Source organism: Candoia aspera, chromosome 10 (genome assembly GCF_035149785.1).
Source record: "Candoia aspera isolate rCanAsp1 chromosome 10, rCanAsp1.hap2, whole genome shotgun sequence".
Lineage (NCBI taxonomy): Eukaryota > Metazoa > Chordata > Lepidosauria > Squamata > Boidae > Candoia > Candoia aspera.
The window spans coordinates 26,107,641-26,130,047 of record NC_086162.1 but is presented as its reverse complement, the minus strand read 5'-3'; the positions used below and the strand labels follow the sequence as shown (position 1 = coordinate 26,130,047).

Genomic DNA, 22,407 nt, shown 5'->3' with positions numbered 1-22,407 from the left:
ACAAACAGAACTACAACAACGAGACCCCGAGTGGTTTACATTCATAGTGCAAACATGAACGCAGAGGGTTTCAGCTGTTCCTGCCAGGACCTCCTGAACTGGAGTGCTCAGGCGGGAACAGGCCTCTGCCGTGGCCGGTGGGGGGGTTGTCCCCCGCTCAGCCCTTCCTCAACTCCATCACATTCTCAGCCTGTGCAACCTTCTGCCTTTAAATATAGATATATATAGAGATAGATCTGGATATATATTATCACTATTCATATAGGGATTTTTGTAAATATAGCTGCCCACATTCTCTCTAAGTGCCTCTTTCCATCTCCCATCAGCTCCCTCCTCCCCTTCCCCTGAGTATTAAACCCCCCAAAGTGTTTAATAGGATGCAATCCCACCCCTCACCCACCTTTGCACCATCCACCCCCCCAGCCCCACCACCTAAGCTGTCCCATTTGCTGCCCCACACCTCCATCCCTACACGAGGCGCCACTGGAGGACACTGGTGTCAACCCCACCAGTGGAAAGAAGCAGGCTGTCATCGTGGAGGAAGGCAATGTTGGTGACGTGGCTGCTGTGGCCGCTGTAAGTGTGGCTGGGGGCCTGCAGAAAGAGAACGGGGGATCAGGGAGAAGGGAGGATGCTCAGAGGCTGGTCCTGCTTGTCTGGAGCTCGCTTAGCCATCATTTGTGGGAAAAGCATCAGTTTTCCATGAGGTACACAGACGTGTGCTTCGCTCTGGCTGGGTTTTTGTTTCTTCCTCCCTGGCTGGCAGAAAAGGCTTTCAAATCCCAGCACACCTCAGATGCTTCTGTCGGAGCCCCTTCCGGGCATCTGATGAAATGGGCCCTCCTCCTCCAGAGTGGGAGGTCACTGCAGGCACCAGGAGGGTCTGGGTGGCTCTGCTGTGCCAATAAACCTGGCTCCCTGCCCAGAAGCCACTTTATGCTTTTAGACTTTTGGGTCAGGCAGTTTTTAGGCTTCTGGGTGACCCCCTCTCCCTCCACACCCGTGAGCACCAGGCAGCCAGGTGAACAGGGCCATCCCAAGAACGAGGAGGAAGCAGAGGGCAAAGGGCTGAGAGAGGCCCCAGAGCAGCTGCTTACCCGCGGCTGGCAACAGGGGTAGGAGAACAAGTGCACTTTGCCAAAGTCATCGGCAGATGCCAGGAGCTTCCCCTCATGGGAGCGGCACACGGCGTTGATATCAGTGCCATCCGCCCCCTCTGGCCAGATTCCTACAAGGGCAGGAAAAATGGCCCAGAAGGGTCAGCGAGAGGATGAAGCTCTTGTGCTGCCCAGCCTCCCCTTGCTCCTTCGCCCCCTCCCTGGAAAACCCTGCTAGGGTCTCCAGTGGCCAGCAGAGGAAGAGGGCAGGGCAGAAGTGGGGCTCTTGGTTCACGCCTCTGGCTGAAGCTGGGATTCCAACCTCGGGAAGCGTTGGCTGCGTTTGAAGCCAAATCCCCCTGCGAGTTGGGCTTCTGAAGCTCAAAGTTGCTCTTAAAAAAAAACCCTGAGAAAGATGCCTGCGGGCAACATGTCCCCAGGCCTTCCCAGGCGTACTTAGGCCTGTGCTGCCCCCTTCCGGCCCAGGCTCAGACGTCCTCCTGGCCCCCAAGCCTGTCCAGCCAAGCTGCACTCACCGAAAACCCCAAAGCCCAGCACGCAGGTGGTGGTGGCCCAGTCCAGGTTGCGCACAGCCTCGGCACTGGTGATTTGCCGGCACGTGGAGGGGTCCCCTGGGTTGGGGAGGAACAGGCAGGAAGGCAAGCTGAGAGACGTGCACCCAGGGATAACTGCGCCACCCCCCAGAAGAAGAGAGCTCGGTGCTTTCCGCCTGGGATTTTCCTTGGGCTGCTCCCCCAGGGCCGATGGACTCTTTGCCAGCACCGGTTCTGAGATGGCAGCCAGGGAAGAGCAGGCACAGGAGATCCCCTTGAGCGGGCTGTGCCAAGACCTGGCCCTTCCACACACAGCGGCTGGTGCCAGCTGGCTCTGCAGCCTGCTCGGACGAAGCAGGAAAAGGCCACCAGTGGAAGGGCTCTGCGCACACTCAGAGATGCCAGCGATCGCCCCACCCCATAGGGAGAGCTCCTCCGTTCTCCAAAGCAAGCAAAGGCGCAGAGGACAGTCCGGCTCTGCCTTAACGGGACTCTCTCTACCGGGGAAGGGAAGGGTGGGGTCGTGCATCCCCGAAGCATGCAGGAGCCTAAAACTGAGCTGGGAAGGAACGAAAAGTCATCCTCCGGTTCCAACGGACCGAAGAAGCTGACTCAAAAGCTGAAGGGGGACATCCCTTCCCCAAACCGGGACACGGCAGTGATGACAGACCCTCTCCAGTATCTTCTACTCACAATACAGAATCTCATAGTCTCCCGAATTGGTGACCAAGCAGCTGCTGTCAAAGGCCCAGTCAAGATGGGTGATGAAACTGGAGTGGCCCTGGAGCAAGGAGGACATTCAAAGCCATTTTTAAAAAAATGACTACAAGGAAAATATTCTCACGTACGATGCATGCTTCTTTTCTTTTTCTTTTGGACTTTCAGAAGAATTTGGAGCTTGCTGCCTCCTTCCCCCGGGAATTTCACAGCTTCATGAGAATTCAGAGACGCAGCGAGTGATGCCTGGCAGTCCTGGACTATCCGGCTGAGCCCCAGATGAGCACTGGCCACCCTGCAGAGCCCTCCCCGGAGAGCCCTCTCGGAAACGACCACCCTCCCCAGGACCCTCCACTCACTGAGCATTTGCCAACCCGTCCGTATTTCCTGCCACCCTCGGAGACCAGGTAGATGTAGACCAAGTTGTCGTGGGACCCCAAAGCCAGATACTTCCCGTCTGCAAAGCATGAAAGGAGAGTCAGGAGAAAGGGCTTGTATGAGCCAGGAGGCAGCAAGGCAGAGGAAACGTGGAGGGACGAGTGGGGGGAATCCCCTGCACAGCATCCGTTGCTCAGACCCCGAGAAATTGCCTTTGACCAGTCTGTGTCTTTTGTGTCCTTTTCACAGAAGGACGTGGACATGAGCGGTCAGGAGGGCCCTGTGCTGGCTTCCCTTTTGCAAACCCAGACCAGCACCAAAATCCAAGATGCCCCAGCCTGGATTTTATGAACTCTTTCAAGACCCGCCTGTACAGAGCTCCCCACTTTTTCCAACCTGGGGAAAAGCTGACAACAGAAATGGGCTCTCCTCCATCCGTGTGAATGGCCACCAGATCGCGGGTCTCCGTGTCGAGCACCAGCCACCTGGTTGAAAGCAGGGCAGGGAGGGAGAGACGTTACGGCAGGCCGGAGCCCCTGGGGTAGTCTGTCTGTCCATCTGCTTCTTCCCCAATTCAATCATCAAAGGCAAAGAAAGCAGGCAACGGCAAGGAGATAGAAAAGCGAGCAGATTTCTTTGAAGGAGGACAGACGAGAACAGGGCAGCAGGCCCACTCCGGGCCAGGAGCACGAAGTCTGGGTCAACAGCCGCTCCTGAGTCCTTCTGAACCCAGAGGCCTGGGCAAGGGGGCCAAGGGTTCTCCTGCCCTTCCCCAAGGTTCCCGAGACCCTCCTGGTTCACTTCCACCTTGCTCCTTCTTTGGGCAGCCGTTCTAGCCACCCCAGACCCCTCAGAGGGCAGCAGAGCGCCGAAGCATTTGAGTGGAGTGAGGGGATTCCACAGATCGTCCTCCACCCTCCCCGATGCCAGTGCCCACTGCCCCCATTACCTGCCCGTGACAGTGCCCACCACCAGGACCGAGCCTTTGGGGTGGAAGCCAGCTGAGCGAGCCGCATCCTGGAAGAGGGAGAAATGTTCAGAGTACGCTTGGAGCCCCGGAGGTGGTCTGCCTGACTGCTGTGGGAGAAGGGACCCCGCGAGCTCAGGCAGAAGATTGCACACTCACCTCGATTCCCTTGCTCCACAGAGGCTGGTGGGTGGCCACGCTCCACAGGTGAACCTGCTTGTCTTGCCCACAAGTCAGGAACTGGTTCAGGGTAGGATGGGTGGCCAGACCCCAAAGCTCTTCTGTGTGTCCCTGGTAGGAGAGAGAGTGGGGTCAGCTGGCCCTGGACCCCATTCACTGGGTCCGGCCTCTACGTGAGGGTAGCCCAGGCCCCACAGGCCCTCCTAGCAGAGCCCATTACCTGCACCAGCAGAGAGAAGCCGGTAGACAAGGACCCATGGAGCACCGAGTTACGGGTGGTGCCCACAAAGAGAGAATCGCCCTTTCCTTCAGCAATGGTGCGCACGGGCCCAAAGCCCTCCAGGACCTGCAGAGGGACAGACAGACAGAAACAGCCCCCTCAGAGAACAGGAGAGACGCGGAGCACGCTAACAACTCACAGGCATGTAGTGATGGGGACTAGGTTGTTTAAATGGGGGTGCAACGTATTTTGGGTTGGAAAGATGCTCCTATTCAAAGCAAGCCCTTCCCTCTGCTTGAGGACTAAAAGCCAAGCTTCTCTTGCTGTTCTGGGCATGCTTGTAATTAATCTGGTTCAGTAAGCAGTTGTTTGAGCCCAGTGCTTACCTCGTTCTCCTGCAGCTTTTGGTAATCCCGTCCCCAGAGCACAACCCTGCGATCTCTGCCGCCCCCTGTGAGGATGGTCCCATTCCGCAGCACACACAGGCCAAAGATGCCACCCTCGTGGGCTCCAGGCACAGCGTGACAAATCCGGTTCCCTCCTGTCCGTGGAGGACGATACTGATAAGCAGCAGGCGTACAGGCATACCCCACCCTCCCTGAGCCCCCAGGTCTGGGATGCTGCCTCCTCGCCCAGACCGAGTGGGCATGTTGGCTGACATGTGGCCATCATGTCTGCCTGGGGAAAACATGAAACTGGCAGGCGTTGCTCCGAAGTAAAAATAGATTGGTTTGTACGATTTAGTGGTTAGATTTGCGCATGGCGGGTTGTATAAACTAAACCAACGGGGATTTAATCAACAAACCCTGACCCTGCATGTCCTGCCCCTCAATTACATTCTGCCCTCCGCCCAAACAGACCTTTCCCCCAGACGTAGAGGTTCCCTCCGGAGTCGCCGGTCACCGTGTCCCCATTCTCTGTAAAAGCCACACACAGAACGTACTTGGGTTTCTGGTGTTTCTGTAGGGAAAGGGCGGGGGGGGGGGAGAACGAGGGGATGAGCCCCAAACAGCCTCCACGCCAAGGCAAGTTTAGAGCTCTGCCCGTCACCCACACCTCGCCATCAGGCCTCTGCGCAGGCGCAGAACCACTGCATAAAATCTCAGGACGCAGTCTGTCTTCACACATCACAGCCATGTGCTGCTGAAGTCATGCACCCAAAACAGAGTGTGTAAAATTTAATTCTTAGTTTCTTATCCTACTTCTGAGAGGAGGAAACGGAAGGCATGCCCCTGAAAAAGGGGGTGGGGGCTGTCCGGGGCCTACATTTCCCAGAGTTCTATGCTCCACCAGCATTTGCAACCTGTCACCGGCGAGGAAAAGGGCCGGCTTAGTCCTGGATACCAGCAAGCTCTCCTGCGTGAGGCCCACGGACACCAATGGACAAGGACGGGGGCCCCCTGCAACCGGGCTGAGGGCGGGGAAACAACCCCAAGCTGCCCCCCCCAGCCACCGCTTTCTTCGTCTCCCTTTGCGGATCCTGCCCTCACCTCGAAGATGCCCTGCCTTTTGCTGAGGCTGCCTCCTTCCAGGGTCCAGAAGTGGATGTGGGATTTTCCACAGGTGATGAGGAGGGCTGGCTCCGTGGGGTGGAAAGTGGCGGCCAGAACAGACTCATTGGAACACTTGGGAAGGAAGGCGAGCGAGTCAGATGTGGAACGCGCACGTTGGATTTGGAGACGCGGAACGGCTCTGGCGGGAAGGCCCGGACAGCCGGGCGGTTACCTTCACGTCGGCCAGCTTCTGCTCCTTCTGCCAATCCCAGACGGAGAGGACGTGGTCGTTTGAGTCGTCCACGGCACACAGGAGGCCGCCCCCATTCTGGGGAGAGGAAAGGGGGGCTGAGTTTGCAGGAAAGCCCCTGCCCCCAAAGAGTCGTTCAGCCTGTGCGAGTTGTTCCTAGCGCAGGCTGAAAGGTGAGCTCCGTTCCATTTTGTTCAGTGGTTAAAGCAAAGCTTGGTGGTAGGGACTGTTTAAAACTGTGTGCCGTCCCCTCTTCATTTTCTGGAATCTCTGTCCTGTCAGAGGCTATGAATGCACCACAAAGAGCTAAGCAAATGAAATCACGCTCGGCTACACGTTTCACTTTGGGCTCGAATCTCCGGGAGCTGTGAGTTCCAGCAGACAGACAGAAAGTGCTCAGTCGACTCTGAACTTGCACACCCAGAGTCCTTCCAAAGCCTCAGCAGAAGACTCTCTTCTGTAGGGCACCCATCATGACCCAGCAAGAAGGGGCAAAGGTCGCACGGAACTCTTATCTCTCACCCTGCAGGTGGCTTGCAAGGTTCAAATACCCCAAACCAAGGCTGACCCACGTTCTAATCTGGCCACACCTTGGGGGGTCTCAGAAGGTCCCTCAAAATTCTCCCTTTTGGGCCAGAGAAGAAAAGGGATTCTGGGAGGCCAGCAGGAAAGGGTCTCACGCACAGACTTGGAGAATCCGATGCAGGTCACCGCTCGGTCAAAGGGTCCCGGTCCCAGGACGTGAAGGGTGTTCAGGCTCACCGAATCCCAGATACGCACGTGGGGAGGCAGTGCCTGTGGGAGATGCAGGAAGCAGCCTTCAGGGAAAGGATCTCTTCAGAGAACGTGAAACCAGCTTGCGCAGTTCGTTGCCACTGGATGCAACGTTAGCCATGAGGGAAAAAAGGAGGCGAGCGGAACACATTCACGGAGGAGAAGCAGCCCGCGGACTGGCTACGAGCTACGGCAGGAATAAACAGTAAGAGGCTCTGGGCGGCAGAACTTCGTATCCAGGCTGGGAATGTCCTGGAAGCGTTGGGAAGGAATGCTGGGCCACGCCCATTTTGGCCCCTTAACAGGTCAGCTCCTGTTTCGTGCACATCTGACTTTCCTGCACCAAGCACCCAAGGCAGCTCATGCTGAGATGCTACTTAACAGCCGCCATCCTTAGGTGGCATTACACCAGCTTGAAACCAGGGGGAACTTTCTCGGGCCAATCTCTCTAACCGCAGCTCCCCTCCCCAGATTCACAGCCGGCCCTTCGGTCCTGGTGCTCAGTCTGTCCTCAGACCACGACCCTCACCTTGCCGTCTTTAGACGTCCCGGCCACCTGTCCGGTCGCTACGGTCACCATGTCTGGATGCACAGCCAGGCTAGGGGGGACAGGAAAGGGGAGGTGACCGCTGTGCAGAATGTCCCAACGGGCCAGAGGAACAGGGCTCATCCCTTCTCAGGACTGGGCTGTACCCTTCCCATCGCGGTGTTTTTCCCGGAGTAAAGCACCTCACAATCTCCTCCACATTTCCTTGGCCGCACACCATTTCCCCAAGCAATTCCTCAATTCTGGCAAGCGGCCACCTTCTGCTGAGGGTGGTGCCCTCTGCCACACTGGCAGCGCATTTTCCTCTCGCCCTGCTTGCTGCGCTCTCCCAGCTAATGGCGTGAAGAGGGGGAGGCAGTGCAGCCACCACCCCGAGCGGCCTTCTCACCACTTGATGTCGTCGGTGTGGCCCAGGTAGTGGCGCTGCCGCTGCTCCTCCACATTGTAAAGAACTGCCACAGCAGCCACAAAATACACAATCTCCCCCGTGGGTAGCAGGAAGAGATTGGCCCGGCAGTCACGGCCCCGATACCCGTATCTGCAGCAGGCATCCATGGGTCAAGGGAAAATGCAAGGCGGGTTTTGCAGCCCCGACTGCCAGCCTCAGCGCCAAGGAAGCCAGGAGCCCCGGCCCAGTGCCCTCCACCCCCAAGGGGCGCTACTTGGAGCGGATACACCCAGTCCAGTTTCAGCTTCTTGTGCGGCAGCTCCAGCTTGGTGTCCAGGCTGTAGGTGGCAACCACAGCATCGGGGACAAACATGGGGATGGGGCGCCCCCGCAGGAACATCTTCACGTAACCATCCTCTGCGGGAAAGAAGGGGGAGAGGGAAACCCTGGTGGGATCACTGTCCATGACAGTGTTTCTCAACCTCGGCAACTCAAAGACGTGTGGACTTCAATTCCCAGAATTCCCCCACCCCCCTGCTGGTTTTCTTCCTCTAGGCTGCCCCCAGTTTGCATCCCGGGCCCAATTAAATAAGCCGGATGCCCCCCATTCACCATGGCTGCATCCACTCACCAGCGTTGAAGGTGGCCTCTTTTGGTTTGCTATGAGGAGAGAGAGAAACCCGGTTGGGGTGGAATATGAAAGGTGGGGAGATGGGGAGGGGAAAGAACCCCCCCATCTGATCGCAGAGGCAGCTGACCCTGATGACCAGCCATCTGCCACCTCCCCGGCAGGAAGGCGTGTTCTCCGCTGAACGATGCGCAGATACTTGCCTGGAAGGACGCTCCTGAACTCCGGCCACCACTCAGTAGTGCTTGTTTCCCTGCCAACCCATCACTCCCTTCTTGCCCCTCTTATTCCCACGTCCTGGGCCCATCCTGATAGTAGGATTTCACTGCTCCTTCCCCTGCCAGGCCCCCACCCCAAGGGACCCACCAGAACAGGTCGGCCCATCGCAGGAGCAGCCGGACTGCAACTCCAGTCGAAGGATCGCAGCTCAGCATGACGCACAATGTAAGCACTGCCAAAGCTCTGCTCGCAACTCTTCTCCCCCCCCCCAACTTTTGAGTTAAAGCAGCAGAAGAGAAAACCCTGCAGCCCACCACGCTCCAAACCCCAGGCAGGCAGGGCAGTTGCCCCCCCTCCACCTTTTTGCAGAAAGTTTAGCTTTCATTTTACTGAGCTCAGGAGCTGCTCTCGCCGCGCGGGGCCGGGGCATCTCTCTGCCCACCGCGGGCAACCTTGTTCTCCCACCGAAGCGCGTGGCCCCCGCTCCCTGAGGCGCGGCTCCTGCATCAGCCAGCCGCGCCCTCCGCCCAGGGCTCTGCTCTGCGCCCCGCGGCCGCCAGAAGCCGCCCCCAAGGAAGCCTCCCCCGGCCCGGGGCCCGGAGCTCCCGTCCTATCCTAGCGGCCCCCTCGGCCAGCGGAGCCGCTCGCGGGCTACGGGAGCGGCCAGTCCGGGGCAAGCCGCCCGCAGCTCCGGCTCCGGGAGCGAGTCGGCGCCTGGGGGCAGCCCTTCACGGGCGGGCTCTTCCCGCCGCGCCCGGCCCGCGCCCTCCAGCCCACCCGGAAGGCCCCCCGGGCCGCGTCCTGCTCTCTCGGGCCGGGGAGGGCGCGCCGGGCCGGGCCCCCGGGGCGGAAGGGCGAGGGGGCTGCTTCGGAAGGGGCAGCGCAAAGCCGGCGTCCCCGGCCCGTTCCGGAGGGCGCGCTGAAGGCGCCCCGCGTGCCCAGGGGCGCGCTTCCCCCGCTCCGCGCTGCCTGGCCGCCGGGCCGTACCTGGGGCTGCTGCTCCCGGCCGCCTTCCGCATGGTGGCTGCTCCGCTCTGGCCCGCGCGCTGAGGGAGAGGCGGCGCTCCCGGGCTGGGGCGAGCGGCGGAAGGCCCGAGGGGCGCCTGGCTGGAACCGAAGGCGGGCGCGGGCTCGGCGCGTCCCGGCGGGGTCCGAGGCGCCGCCCTCCCGGCCCGCTCCGCTCCTGGGCCTCCTGCGCAGTCCCGCGGGCGGCTTGGCTTCGCCCTCCGGGGCGCTGGAGTGCCTGTTCCGGGGAAGCCGCCGGGAGGCGCCCCCGTCGGGCGGGCGTTCGGCCTGCCGCGATAAGGGCGTATCTCGAAGTCCGGCGTTGCAGCTCCGCCCTGCCCTGACGCTGAGCCAAAGGAGCCCGGGCTGGCCAGGGCCCAGCGGCGGCAGCGAAGTTCGGCCGAGCGCTTGTCGGCAAGGCTGGCCGGGCCAACCGAGGCCAAGCCTCGTGCCCGCTCCCGGCTGTCGAAGCTGGTCTAACTTGGAGCCCTGCCTGAAGGCATCCGGAAGATCCAACGTTTAATTCCCTTCCAGGCCCATCAGACCAGCCTCGGGCTGCAGTGGTGCATGGGGGTGGGAGGAAGAAGGGAGCGCGCCTGTTTGTGTCCAGGAATGGCACCACTGTTTGGAAGTAAGCACCTGCCTACCCTATTTCCCAAGGCCGTGTGCACCCGCAGGCAGCCACACTGGCCCCCGCTGCCCTGGTCTGTCGACGGGTGAATTTCCCCTGGAGAAATTACGGGAGGTCTGACACGCGCGAGACTCACAAGGGTGCAACTTTGGCTGCTGCTTGGTGGGGCTGCCCGGTCTTGCAAGGAGATGGTAGACTTACGGAGGGGAGTCGTCTCCTTCGCGAGACTGAACTGCCAGCTTCCCTCCTCTTGCTGAAAAACCTGTGTACCCAATTTTCTGCATCCTTTCTTGGCTCCTGTCGTGGCCACTTGTTATGGATTAAGATAACTTTCCTTGACCTGAGCTGGCTTGAACTAAAGGAAGGTCTGCTTTGCAAGATTTCAACTGCCCCGCAAAGTGGTTTGGGCAGGGCTCGCAAACCCTGAGCCGCCACAGCACCCGGGCAGATTAAGTGAACTTGGCAGATTCTGCACTGGAAGATCCTGGCCGGCTTCCCAGCCCAGAATCCCGTTCTGTGCGTTTTAACGTTGGCTCCGCCTCGGTTGGCAGCGGAGGGGCGGCAATGAGTGCCGTGCCGGGGCCTGGCTGAAGCTCCTGCAAGAGCGGCATGTTCAGACATACCCTTCGCGTTTCCCACTGCAGCAGCTGCCGGAGGAAGTCGTGCGGCTCCTCTGGTCCTTGAAACTCTCGCGCTTGAGCGAGGCAGGGCGCTCCGGCGAGGGGCAGCTACTATGCCCGCTGTAGGAGAGAGATCCTGAGCGAGACAGCCAGACAGGGCGCAGGGCAGGAGGAAGGGGGAGCCGGCCAGGAAATGGGCGAGGCAGAAGCAAGCAGGGCGGAAGCGGAAGCAAGCAGGGAGAAGCCTGCAAGTGCCGCTCGAGGAAAAGCTCCTTTCAGATGTGGGCGCTAGATCTAGAGACGCGCCCCCTAAAACGCTCCTCGCAGCAGCCAAAGGCAAAAGCGCCAAGCGATGCTGACGGGCCACGGGACGGGCTGCAGGCGCGGCCGCAGGGGCCTTCGGTTGCGCGTCTGTCTTCGTGCACTTGGTAGAGGTGGAAGGGGAAAGAGCTGGCTTCGCAGCGCTCTGATGTTTCCTAAAGGGCCAGCCTGGCGAGCCGTTTCCCTTGCCCGTGCATGGCGTCCTGCCACGCTGGGCTGCTCCCTTTCCTCCCCAAATCCCGGGAGCGGAACGCTCCGGGCCTGTTGCAGAGCAGGACTCTGCACACGCCGCTTTCTCCCGGGGGGCTGGAAGTGGGAACAAGAACGTAGCTCTGCGACGACCTGCCTGAGGCCCGTGGGCTGCTCAGTCCGGCTGAATCCGGCAGGTCAAGTGAAGCACTTGCTGCCGGGGAGAGCCAGGGCCGGCCCCCTGAACTCAGAGGACGGCGTCCTGCCTCCCCCACGGCTCCGGAGCGCCTCCGGTTCAGCCCGTGCCCTTTGGGGAACAAGCCCGGGGACCGGTCTCATGTATGCCCTGCGCCATAAAGGAGGGGTCATTCCACCTGCTACCCAGCCCCTCTGTGCACCCCGGGAGAAGGTTGTGTGTGTGTGTGTGTTTGTTTTCTGTCCTTTATTATTTTTATAAACAACTCAAGGCAGCGAGCATACCAAATATCCTTCCTCCTCCTATTTTCCCCACAACAACAACCCTGCGAGGTGAGCTGGGCTGAGAGAGGGGGGCTGGCCCAAGGTCACCCAGCCGGCTTTCCTGCCTCAGGCGGGACTAGAACTCACCACCTCGTGGTTCCTAGCCTGGGGCCTTAACCACTGGACATCACAGCAGAAGCAGGCGGGGGGCGGGGGCACAGGCAGCAGAGTGCGGTGGGTGGGTGAAATGCAGGTCAAAAGCCACGCCATGATTCTATGGAGAGTCAAGAGGCGTCCCCTCCAGTTAGATTCGCCTAACCACCCTGTGGGGATCATTTGCTGTCCCCCCGCACCCCGTTTTAGGACTCTTACCACATTTGGTGTGAATCAGTAAATGTATGATTGCTACCCCCCACCCTGAAAAAAAAAGGCTTGCCCCAAGGTCTAACAAATGTGGATGGCCACAATTACTTCTCTGATAAAAATGTTGTTCTTTAAACTGCTTTATGGCAAGTGGCATCTCTTCAGTTTAGTGCACTCTTTCTCAACCTGGGCAACTTTAAGATGGGCGGACCAACTCCCAGAATTCCTCAGCCAGCCATGCTGCCTGGGGAATTCTGGGAGTTGAACCCACACATCAAGTTGCCAAGGTTGAGAAACACTGGCCTAATGCTTCCCGGAAGCACAGAGCATTTCTCTAGAAATAAGAAGGCATCCTTTATAACCGTAATAAGCCATTTAAACATATTAGGGAAAAATTTTAAATGAGGCACGTCCTTCAAACAGAGCCTCTCTGCCCCCAGAATTCCAGCTGCTGAGGCGGGACTTTGGGGGCCCTTACAACCCTGTTTAGGGGCCTGGTGGACCCCCCATGGTTGGGAAGAGGTGCTCAGGGAGCGGGAGCTTGTATGCTGGCTCAGTCCAAGCTGTCCCGTTCAGAGGGACTTTCAAAACCAGCATCTTGAGTGTTTTGCTCCATTGTTTGCACACTTCCCTTGTTTTCAGTGAGGGAGAGTACAGAGCTGGGGGACCTGAAAGCAAATCCCTTCCTCCATCATGTACAGGTCTTTCAAGGGGAAAAAAAAATCCTACACTTCCCTTCCACTGAGTGAAAATGCAAGAGTTTAGGAACTGCTACTGAACAGAAGGATCCAGCAGCAGCGTTTGTTTATAGCTCTGCTGATCCCCAGAGCCTCTGCTGATGGAAACCCTCTCTTGCGAGAGGAAGACAGAGATGGAAACACACCAGGCTGTCTCCAGGATACCGTCAGGTTGGACAAGACGCCAGCATGACTCGTGGAAAAGTTTCTGGCGTTTGTGACTTGCAGGTGCTTTGTGCAAGCCTCTTGTACTCTCGCAGGATGCTCCAATCTCTTCCAGTTGGGGAAAGACAGGAGTTTTCCTTAGCCTGGTCATCTGCGTGGGGAACCTAAATTGCGCCCGCTAACCCCAATTCTTCTTTCTTGAATTTATTTTCTTAGGAAAGAATATTCCCAGTGACAGAGACTATTGAGGAATTAGAACATTTTTGCATATTGAAGGTAACAATATTGTGGAGGGAGATGGGCGGTGATAAACGTTTGATAAATAAATGAATAAATAAATAAACAATACTGCATTTGGCAACTTACAACTCAACTATGTTGCCTTAACTTTCATCAGAAAGGAATACAGTCAAGCCTGATTCTACATATATTGCATTTCCACTGCATTTCAACTTCTTGGGGCGGGGGGGGGGCAGATTTATACCCTTCAGAATGCTTTTTGAAGCTGAAAAACATTAAAAACATCGATCAGTTCAACCCTTAGGGAGATGGCCTTAAGGAAAGCCAAAGAGCTCAGACTAAATTTCTGCTTGAAACTAGAAATCCCACCAAGTCCAGCAATTTACCCACCCACCCCAATTTATGCCATGCCTTTTTGGTTCAGGAGGCTTCCTGGGATGCAAAAGACTAACAACACATTTAAAATACAGCAGCCACCATCCGGGAAACTTGTGGATGTGATTCTGCACCCCCCACACCGCTATTTCCTAAGAGGGGCAGCGCCCCCTGGTGGACCAGCACATCACCTTTTCCCAGGAAGGAGCTCCCTCTTGGGGGACGAGGGGGAGGTGGCGTAGCCTCTCCTGTGTGGGACGACCCCATTGCTCAGGCTGGGCCTGGAGGGCAGCCCCCGCAGCAGCTGGTAAACTGCAGAGAGACAGGACATTGACTGCGGTTCGGATCGTGGCTGGGCTCAATTACCCATGCCTTCCCGGTCTCCTGCCCCCTCCCCAGCTGCATTGCACCCCATTGCGGCCGGACTGCTGGAGGCCCCGGGACTTGCAGGAGGTCTGGCCTGCTGCCCTTCCATGGGCTGGATACCTTTGTCGGGTCTCTTCTTCGACAGGTTGAGCCCATTCTCCTCGCAGGCGCTCAGGCGCCGAAGGACGTCGGCCAAGGCCGCCTTCAGCACTTGGATCTCGTCCTCCTGCAGCTGCAGGCGCTGCTCCAGGTAGGAGATGCGGTCATCCACCTCCATGCCACTGAGGCCGGACAGGTTGTCATCTGGGGAAACAAAGTCAGGAGGAGCAAGCAGCGGCATCCCAAAGAGGCCCCGGAGTCTCTTATTCAGTGGCTTTTGCATTTATCCCACCTCACCTCAGGGATAAATGCACGGGAGTGGGGGAGGGGTCCTCCTTCCCAGTTTTTCCTCCCAGGAACCTGGCAAGAGCCCGAGGTTCCCCACAGACCTCCTCCTTGGCCAAGTGAAGATTCAGGCCAGTGGTCCAGGCTGGGACCAGCATCCCTAGAGGATCTGCTTTAACAACAGGGTTGTGGGGCTGATTGCCAATGCGTTCGTCTTGGTGGAACTCAGCCTTTAAGCAAAGCCACCCCTTTGGCTCAGAGGCACCCATCTCCACCCCCACCGAACAGAGTAGCCCTCCTCCCAGAGTGGCCAGGCACCGCCTGGAGGTTACCTGAGCCAACCCCAGCCACGTCTCAGACCTGCAGGGCAGGAAGCACTTCCCACTTGGGACCACACGCTCTACTGCAGTGACCCTGCCACATTTTTGCACCCAGAGATGTGCAAGGCCAGCCTGTGTAATTTGTTTACGGATCAATGGTCAGGCAACCCCTCTGCTGAATATTGCTTTATTGGTGAAATGAGGGGGGAATGATTTATTTATTTATTTATCTGATTTATGTGGCTGCCCACCTCACAAGAAGAATCGTGGGTACCATTATGTGAACAGGGCCACGTGCTTGGGAGTGGGCTTCCTGGCACCCATAGCTGCAGGCCAGTGTTTTTCTTGCTCTTGTGAAACAGTAGGTTGGGAGTCAAAATCAGCCCAGGACTGGAGCTTGGCACATGCTGCCGCCTCCTTCTCCCTGCTGGCATTTCCAGAGCAAGGAGGACACCCATTCAGAGCTCCCCTCTGTGACTGGCCTGTGACCATCTGCCCACCTGCAGGTGTGTTGCCACCTCCAGCCACGGAGGGGAGCACTTGCCTGCAGGCGTAGTTAGCTGCAGGACTGGCAGCGGTGAGCCAGGGCTCCTGGCTCTGCCACGCTGCCTGCCCTCTTCCCTGCCCTCTTCTGCAGTGGCAGGGCTGGTGCCTGTCCTGCCTGCCCATTCCTGCCCCCGCTCGCTTGCCTGGCGCTGCCGCCCATTGCATGCTGGCCCCTCCCTCTGCCTCCTTGCAGCATCCCTTCACTGCTGCTGCCTCCGCTGTGCCCAATCACAGGCGCTGGGTCTTGCAGCCAGGCAGAGTACCACAGTGGGGCTGAGGATGGGTGGAGAGGGGCAGCTTCTGGCCCACGTGATGTTTCTGGCAGAGGTGGAGGGGGACCTTATTGGGGAGAGGCTCAGCGCGAGACAGGAGAGCAGCCCTGCTGGGCTCAGATATTTGTGGGACCCCGGCCCGGGGCCTGCTCTCTTTGCTGGCTGGCCTACCACCCAGGGCTGTGAGGAGGGGGCTAGGTAAGTCCCAAATGACCCTCAGTAACCTCTGGAGGGTGACGACCCAAAGCCTGCTTGGCCCGCGAAGAACACATGCCCTCTGAGCATGCAGAAAAGGCAGGCGGTCGCAGATGGAGGGGGGCCCTGCAAGGGCCAGCACACGAACGCCGCAAGCCAAGGACCCAGGGGGCAGCCGAGCGGGTACCCGAGCCTTCCCGCCCCTCCCGGCCCGCGGGTCCTCCCTGGCGCGCCTTGGAGGCCTCTGCCCGGCCGTCGCGGCTGCTATGGGGGGGTCGTCCGAAGTTGGGCGCCACTCTCCAACCCGGACGGCTGCCCCGCCCCGCGCCGCCTTTCTGGGTCTTTCCGAAAACGCGGGAGTGGCGCTCCGAGGGAGGGGCGGGCGGGGGGGGCGAGGTCCGGGCTGCCCTCTAAGGGCGCAGAGCTCGGCTGGCGGGGCGGGCCGGCCCCCTCCACCCTGCCTGGGCGGCGGCTGCGGCGGGACGTGCGAGCGCGCCTACCCGGGCGCTGCGCAGCGGAGGACGGGCACTGGGCACCCGGCCTGGAGCGCGCAGCAGCCCCACCCCAGTGCGTTTGCCCGGCTTCCCTCGGGCTCCACCTGGGCGCCCGCGGGTTTGCCCTCCTCGGCCAGGTCGGGAGGGCCCCGTCCGCCCGCGCAAAACCTGAAGCCCGATGCCCGCAGCTCGCGGGGCGGGGGCTCTTCTGATCGGGCGGGAGGGAATCGGGCCGGGGTCCCCCCGGAAGCCCCGAGGCGGGGGGGCGGGGGGTGACTGACTGCGGCACTGGTGCTGCTGCGGCCGCTGCTGCAGAGGAGCTTCCGCTCACCGGTGCAGAACTGCAGCGGCAAGGAGGGGTCGTGCTGGATCCCGCAGCCGAGGATGCCCGCGGCCATGCCGGCCCCCGAGCCCCGCAACGGCAGGGCGCCCCGCCCGCTCGCCCCCCGGCGCCCCTCCGGCGCCCGTCCTTCCTCCCGCCGGCCTGCTGTTGCTATGGCAACCCACCTCTCTCTTGCATCCTCCTGGCCGGGGATCCCAGCGGCTCCGGCAGACCCCCTCGCTGGGCTCCCCTCTTTTCGGGTCCCCGTCAAACCAGACGAACACCCCGCCCACCGACCCGCACGCACAGGGCAGCCCTACCTTCGGCTCCCTCCGAGCCCCACCCACAAGCCACGGAGCTCCTCCTGCCTCGCCTCCCCATCTTCGCCCCTCAATTCTCCCGCCAGTCCCCCGCACCAAGCGCCCCCTTCCCCGCCGAAAGCTGCAGAGCGCCCGCGCCGCCGCCGCCGCCGCCGCCGCGCCCCGTTTTGAACGCAGGAGGCTGACCTGCAACTATCCGCCCCCCGCCCGCCCCGCTGGGCTCCATCTCTCTGGCCGCCAGATTCCCTCCTCTCCTCCTCTTCCTCCTCCACCTCCTTCCCTCAGATTTCAGCACTTGCTGGTGAGCCCCCCCTCCATTCTTTCCTGCCCTCCGGACGCAGCCCCACACCATTTTTTTCTCCCCTTCCCCGGCACAGACTCAGAGCAGCACAGCTCCTCCTCCATTCTCAGTCCCAGTTTTATCTCTTCCAACTTTCTCCCCACCCCCCAATCTGATTTTTCCACTGCTTTCTACAACCTAAGGGGCAAAATTCTGAAGCCAAGTCCCGGTGCTCAAGCCTTTCTGTGCATGTGCAGAGTGCCCACCGCTTAGCCTTAGCAGATGCAGGGGGTTATTCGATTCTCATGGCTTGGTCCTGGGTATAGCTATAACTCATAATCTTATATTTATTTGCTGTCCCTTAAATCAGGTCTTTTTGGAAATGCAGAACATTTAGCACTAAAACCCAAATCATTCCTCAGTGCTCTCACTTGGTATGTCGGAACACCCTGCCACGAAGAATGACAACAGCAGAATTCCAGAATGCTAGCGAGGGATAACAACAGCGCTGTCATAATAAATGCAGATGTCCCAAAGTTTGTGAGCCAAATATCAACAGGGGACTCACAGGAATGGTATAATGGGGAACTGTAGCACACGACAACCAATCCATCTTGCAGTTTAGCGTTTGTGTTCTGTTTTCGTTTTGGCAGCAGTGGTGGTTGTCCGCGTGGCAGCTGCTTCACCTGCGTCTCTCTCTGGGTAGGCATGCACACCTAACAGAGGCGGAGGGGATAAACTCTTAGTGGCCCGGCATGACTGAGGAGTCCTGGCTTCCGTTCCAGGGCCTCTGCTCTTCACGTGAGCAACCAAGGTTTGTCGACGCCTCCCCTTACAGCGACCCGGATTCTTCCTTCTTCCAAAGCACGCGACTTCAACCCTAGCCAAGCTGGGGTTGGCCTCTGAGCTCTGTGCAGGAGCTGCCACCAGTTCTCCTGCTCCAGGGGCCCAGTGGTGCTCTTACCGTAAAAGTTTACTGGCTTTCAGGTGTGCCTTTGTGATCGCAACTGCACTTAGAATATAAAGCCGTTCTAAGTTCCCAGCACGGTCCCTCCTCCCCAGCAGAGCCCGTTTCCGCAAAGGCTGTCCTCACCCTCACAGGAAAAGATGTGTGGGAAGCCCTGAACTTATGCAGAAAACTCTCCCATTGGCCTTAGACAACTTCTTTGTGGCAGGACACGGAAAGTGAGGGCGGTGAGAGGCCACATGGACTTTTAATGAGTTAAATACTAGAGGAGTTCAGCTGAAAATATCTCTTCCCTGGGAGGGGTGGTCTCCGGCTTCTACAACCTCCCACCAGTCAAGGACCTTGTGGTGCCAGGCCAGGAGAACTAGGACAGTGGTCCTTCTTGCTCTTCTCCAGGGAGGGTTCGGGGTCTGCTAGCCCAACAGCCACCCGGCTTGCCGAGGTATCTTGCATGAGGGTGCTCAGCTTTGGCTTTGCGACCTTCAGGGTTACACATTTGAGCACTCTGCGCACAATGGTTCCTTGGCCCGTGAGGTTCTCTGGGTACTGAGTCCAGGCAGTTTCTCCAGGCTCCCAGTGGTAGATGGCATCATGGGTCCTGGAGGTACACACGCCTCCAATCACGTAAATCTTCCCTTGGAAGGAAGTGGCACCAGCAAAGGCAAGAGGCAAGGGCAGGGGAGGGATGGTAACCTCTTGGCTTATGATGCCAGCTTCCCGCATGAAGAAGCATTTCGAGGTGCAGGGGAGAAGTTGGCTGAACCTCCGGTTTGGGTACAGTTGGGTGACCTTCCTTGAAAAGAAGCCCCCAATGACACAGATCCCAGCCTCTATGGGGACAGCGGCTGCCCCATGGAGACTAAATTCGAGTGGCACCTGTGCCCAGGTGTCCAGGTGGATGTCATAGATGAGGATGCCCTTGTAAACCACCTCATCGGAGTCAGCATCTCCACCGATTAAATAGAGCTTGTTTTTGTATGGCGCCGAGGCAGAAAAGCGCAGGACGATGGGCAGGCTGGCCATGGGGGACCACACCTTCTGGGCCACGTCAAAGCTCTCTGCAGATGCCAGGGGCCCGGCATCGTTCCAGCCACTCAGAGCAAAAAGCTTCTGCCTGCAAGTCAAGAACATGTGGACAGAGCGGGGGGTTGACATGGCTGGGAGCTGGGTCCAGCAGTCAGCCAGGGTGTTGTACTCGTGCAGTGCCCGGGAGTACGAGCCATCAGCGTGTTTCCCCCCCGAGATGTAGAGCCTGTGCTCCAGGACGGAGCAGCCCGGGAGGGCCACCAGTTCCAAGTGGGGCAGCTTCGTCCTGGAGCCAGTGGCAGGGTCCAGGCATTCCATGTAGCAGTCCATGTCTTCGCTGACAGAGAGGATGTCCCTCAGACGGGGCACTTTGATGCAGACGATTCTCTCCTGGTACATGCCCTGGCGGAGCCCCCCGCTCACCTGAAGCCTTCCTGCTCCATCCAGGTCCTGCCACTGCAGCTCCAGCTGCTGATTGAGCATCTCTGCCTCCGCCTGTACCTGGGCGACTTCCACCGGGGTCAGGAGTGGGAAGCGTATGCATCTTAGCAGCATCTTGAGCACCGGGAGGCGCTCGGCGGGCTTGGCCCTCACCCAGCGTTGCACGGCCCAGAAGACCTCAATTTCCGAGGTCACTGCCAGGTGGTCCGAGGAGAGGATGCAGGTCAGAGCCCCACGGTCCAGGTGCAGGAAGTCCTTGTGCTCAAAGAGGAGGTCAAAGTGAAGGCCCAGGTAGCGCAGTGTGCCGTGCAGCAGGAGGGGGTGGTTGTGGTCGTGGCCCAGCATGTAAAGGCGGAGACAGTTCTCTGGGGAAATCCTCTCCATCAGGTATCTGCCAGGGGAGGGAAAGAAGGGTCATGGGAGAAGGTGGCAGGTGGACACCCACTGCAGAGCCGTGGCGGGCAGGAGCTGGGAGAACATCAGAGACGGGGTGGTTTGTGCTACCTGCTGATGAGAGTCAGTGCTGGGGTGAGCTGGAGCCGGCTTGCTGCCACGAACAGGTCTTCCGCACTTCCAGAGCTGAAAGCCAGCTCCCCCGAGTAGAGGTAGGTCAGCAGATTCTGGAGAATGGAGGGGTCCATGTCTTCCAGGAGAACTTCCCCGTCCTGGGACTCCTTGAAGCCGCTGGTGAACACAGCCTGGAAGTAGGGGCTGATGGAAGCCAAAAGTGCTCTGCGAGGAGGAGAACGTAGACCAGTGCTTCTCAACCTTGGCCGCTTTAAGGTGGGTGGACTTCAACTCCCTTGCTGGCTGGGGAATTCTGGGAGTTGAAGTCCACCCATCTTAAAGCGGCCAAGGTTGAGAAACCCTGACAGATCCTCTGACGAGCTGTGGGCATCCCATGGGCCTGCCCCCCCCCGAGCCCTGAGCCCTCCCTCGCCTGGGGACACAGAGACGCACCTGTTGCAAGGGAACCTCTTCCCTCCCGCGATCAGAGTGGCATCACAGAGTTCTTGCATGTCATGCAGGTGCTTCAGACCTGGAGGGAAAGCGAAGGGAAGGGAGACCTCCTGGGTGGTTCTGACAGACCGCTGTAAGAGCAGAGAGAATTCGGGGGTGGGGGTGGGAGGAAAGGGGGGCCTGTGAAAAACCAGGAGCTTTGGACGTTTTGCTCTCATCCATCCCCATTTGTAGGAAATTCAGCCGGCTGATACAAAGGACTGCCAAAGTAGAATTTGAAAAATATGATTATGAACTTTGATAAAAATATGGAGAAAAATTCCAAGGGATAGAGATAAAAGTGTGGGGGTTTTGCTTTGACTGCTGTATTGCTCCATACACGGGATGGGTCCTGCTAGAGTTTGCTATAACCACACAAAATTTGTGAAAGAATGCAGTCATCTGTGAAACCCCCAAGATATTAGACTAACACTCCCATCATCCTCAGTCACCAGGGAAGATCTCCAGCCTGTACACCTGCAAAACGGCTCATAGGTCTGCTGCTGATTCAGCACGGGGCATATTCCCGCAGTTCGGGCGTGGGGCTCCTTCTAGGCCCGGAGGGCACCGAGGGCTGAAGGAAAAGCCTGAAGGGTGGGGATGAAAGGGACAGCGTCCAGTGCTTCTACCCTACCCAGAGGTTTCCATTCTGTTCGGCCCAATTCCCTTCTGCCCTTGCTGTTTGAGAAGCTGGAGGCTGGCCTTGGGGAGGACAGTGCTGCAGTGGCCCAGAAGCAGGTTCCTGGGCTCCGTCTGGCTGCCCCAGTCAGTCCTTTCTTACCACCATGGCTGTGCTCAGCAACTGCAGACCCACCTTGGCTAAAACAAGCTTTGAGAGACAAGGCTGTCTCCAGCTCTGCATCTTTTTCCTCGTCTTCTGCAGAACCGGGTGGATCCATGATGGCCCTGGGTCTGAAGCATTGAGTCCCAGGAGGCTCCCCCTCCCTCTAGGCCCCTGACGGTTTTCAGTTGCCCCAGAGGGCCCTGCGACCCACCTCCTCCTGCCCCCTCAAGGTCTCCTGATAGCCCCCTGCAGAAAAGGTCCTGGGGTCTCCAGGGCAGCCTCCACCTCACAATGGGGGCCACGACATCCTGAATCCCCTCCACCCCCTGGATCTTGGCCCCTGGGTTTTCAGAGCAGGTTGGCTGCGGCTCCCCTTGGGAAGCTGGATGCTTCTCTCCACCAGTGGAGGAACTGGAATTCCCTTGGCAAGTTGCGTGGTCTTCATCACCTCCACTCTGCCCCCTGTAAAATGGTGCTTTGTGACCATACCTGTGATGCTCCCCACTGTGCCCACTGGCCCCAAAAGGCCGAAGGTTCTCCCCTTCCCCATCATGGAACGTTAATTGCAGTCCTGCTTGTAGCTTATGGTGAAAAAGCAGGGATTTGGTAACTTAAGAGCCACCCATCTAGAAGCAGCCTATTTCAGGCAGAACTCTTTGCAGCTACGCTGGGAAATGTGTGTGTGGGGGGAATTGACAGGAGCAATCCCACCAGATAGCTTTCAAAGTCTTTTGAGAGGGAGGTACTCCATTTTCTCAAAATCATTTTTTTTAATGCATATACTACATATATTCGCAGACAAGTCCAACAGTACATAAGTTGACCCTTGAATTTTAAACCAAAATACAGGGGAAAGTGTGCCACCTGCAGATGAGCTGACCTCCGAAATTTTCATATGTTTTAATTTTCACAATTGGTTTACCTGTGGGCAATTCACAGATTATCCATTTTTCATGGCATTTTGGTTAAAATTCAAGGGTCAGGTTATCCACAGATGGGTCTACCCACAACTACATACCGTACAGGATATGCAGGTACTTTACAAAATATCACCGTATATACTGGCGGATAAACCAAACCCAATTTTTGGGCACCTAAACTTCTTGCCTTATTTGCAAGTATATAAAGTACCTTTTCAAAATAGTTTTCTCTAGGGTGGCTTACAAGCCATCTT

The 22,407-nt window shown here is 58.4% G+C and overlaps 2 protein-coding genes across 2 annotated transcripts; both read right to left on the bottom strand.

The window, feature by feature from the left end:
* Positions 1 to 443: 443 nt before the first annotated feature.
* Positions 444 to 16,665, bottom strand: EML2 (EMAP like 2). Its single transcript, XM_063312633.1, has 26 exons — positions 16,602 to 16,665; positions 14,004 to 14,186; positions 13,709 to 13,829; positions 13,310 to 13,407; positions 11,179 to 11,485; positions 10,672 to 10,788; positions 10,065 to 10,164; positions 9,400 to 9,893; positions 8,197 to 8,225; positions 7,853 to 7,982; positions 7,566 to 7,715; positions 7,160 to 7,229; positions 6,541 to 6,651; positions 5,839 to 5,934; positions 5,604 to 5,738; positions 4,974 to 5,073; positions 4,500 to 4,654; positions 4,114 to 4,239; positions 3,873 to 4,004; positions 3,696 to 3,763; positions 3,143 to 3,231; positions 2,728 to 2,825; positions 2,345 to 2,432; positions 1,634 to 1,729; positions 1,098 to 1,228; positions 444 to 594 (listed from the first exon to the last, which is right to left on the bottom strand). The coding sequence occupies exons 1-26, from the start codon at positions 16,612 to 16,614 to the stop codon at positions 469 to 471; spliced, it is 3,363 nt and encodes a 1,120-aa protein (XP_063168703.1). The 5' UTR covers positions 16,615 to 16,665; the 3' UTR covers positions 444 to 468.
* A 1,522-nt stretch (positions 16,666 to 18,187) lies between these two features.
* LOC134503186 (kelch-like protein 41) lies at positions 18,188 to 20,494 on the bottom strand. The gene is made up of 3 exons (XM_063311857.1): positions 20,411 to 20,494; positions 19,955 to 20,182; positions 18,188 to 19,841 (listed from the first exon to the last, which is right to left on the bottom strand). The coding sequence occupies exons 1-3, from the start codon at positions 20,467 to 20,469 to the stop codon at positions 18,317 to 18,319; spliced, it is 1,812 nt and encodes a 603-aa protein (XP_063167927.1). The 5' UTR covers positions 20,470 to 20,494; the 3' UTR covers positions 18,188 to 18,316.
* Between the last annotated feature and the right edge of the window lie 1,913 nt (positions 20,495 to 22,407).

Excerpts from the sequence above, each read along its gene's own strand:
- LOC134503186 (XM_063311857.1), bottom strand. The coding sequence starts at position 20,469 with ATGCAAGAACTCTGTGATGCCACTCTGATCGCGGGAGGGAAGAGGTTC. Across the intron at positions 20,183-20,410 it reads AAGAGGTTCCCTTGCAACAG|AGCACTTTTGGCTTCCATCA; the intron begins GTGCGTCTCTGT and ends TCCTCCTCGCAG. Across the intron at positions 19,842-19,954 it reads GCACTGACTCTCATCAGCAG|ATACCTGATGGAGAGGATTT; the intron begins GTAGCACAAACC and ends CTCCCCTGGCAG.
- EML2 (XM_063312633.1), bottom strand. Across the intron at positions 13,830-14,003 it reads GAAGAAGAGACCCGACAAAG|TTTACCAGCTGCTGCGGGGG; the intron begins GTATCCAGCCCA and ends GTCTCTCTGCAG. Across the intron at positions 5,074-5,603 it reads AAAGGCAGGGCATCTTCGAG|AAACACCAGAAACCCAAGTA; the intron begins GTGAGGGCAGGA and ends CTTTCCCTACAG.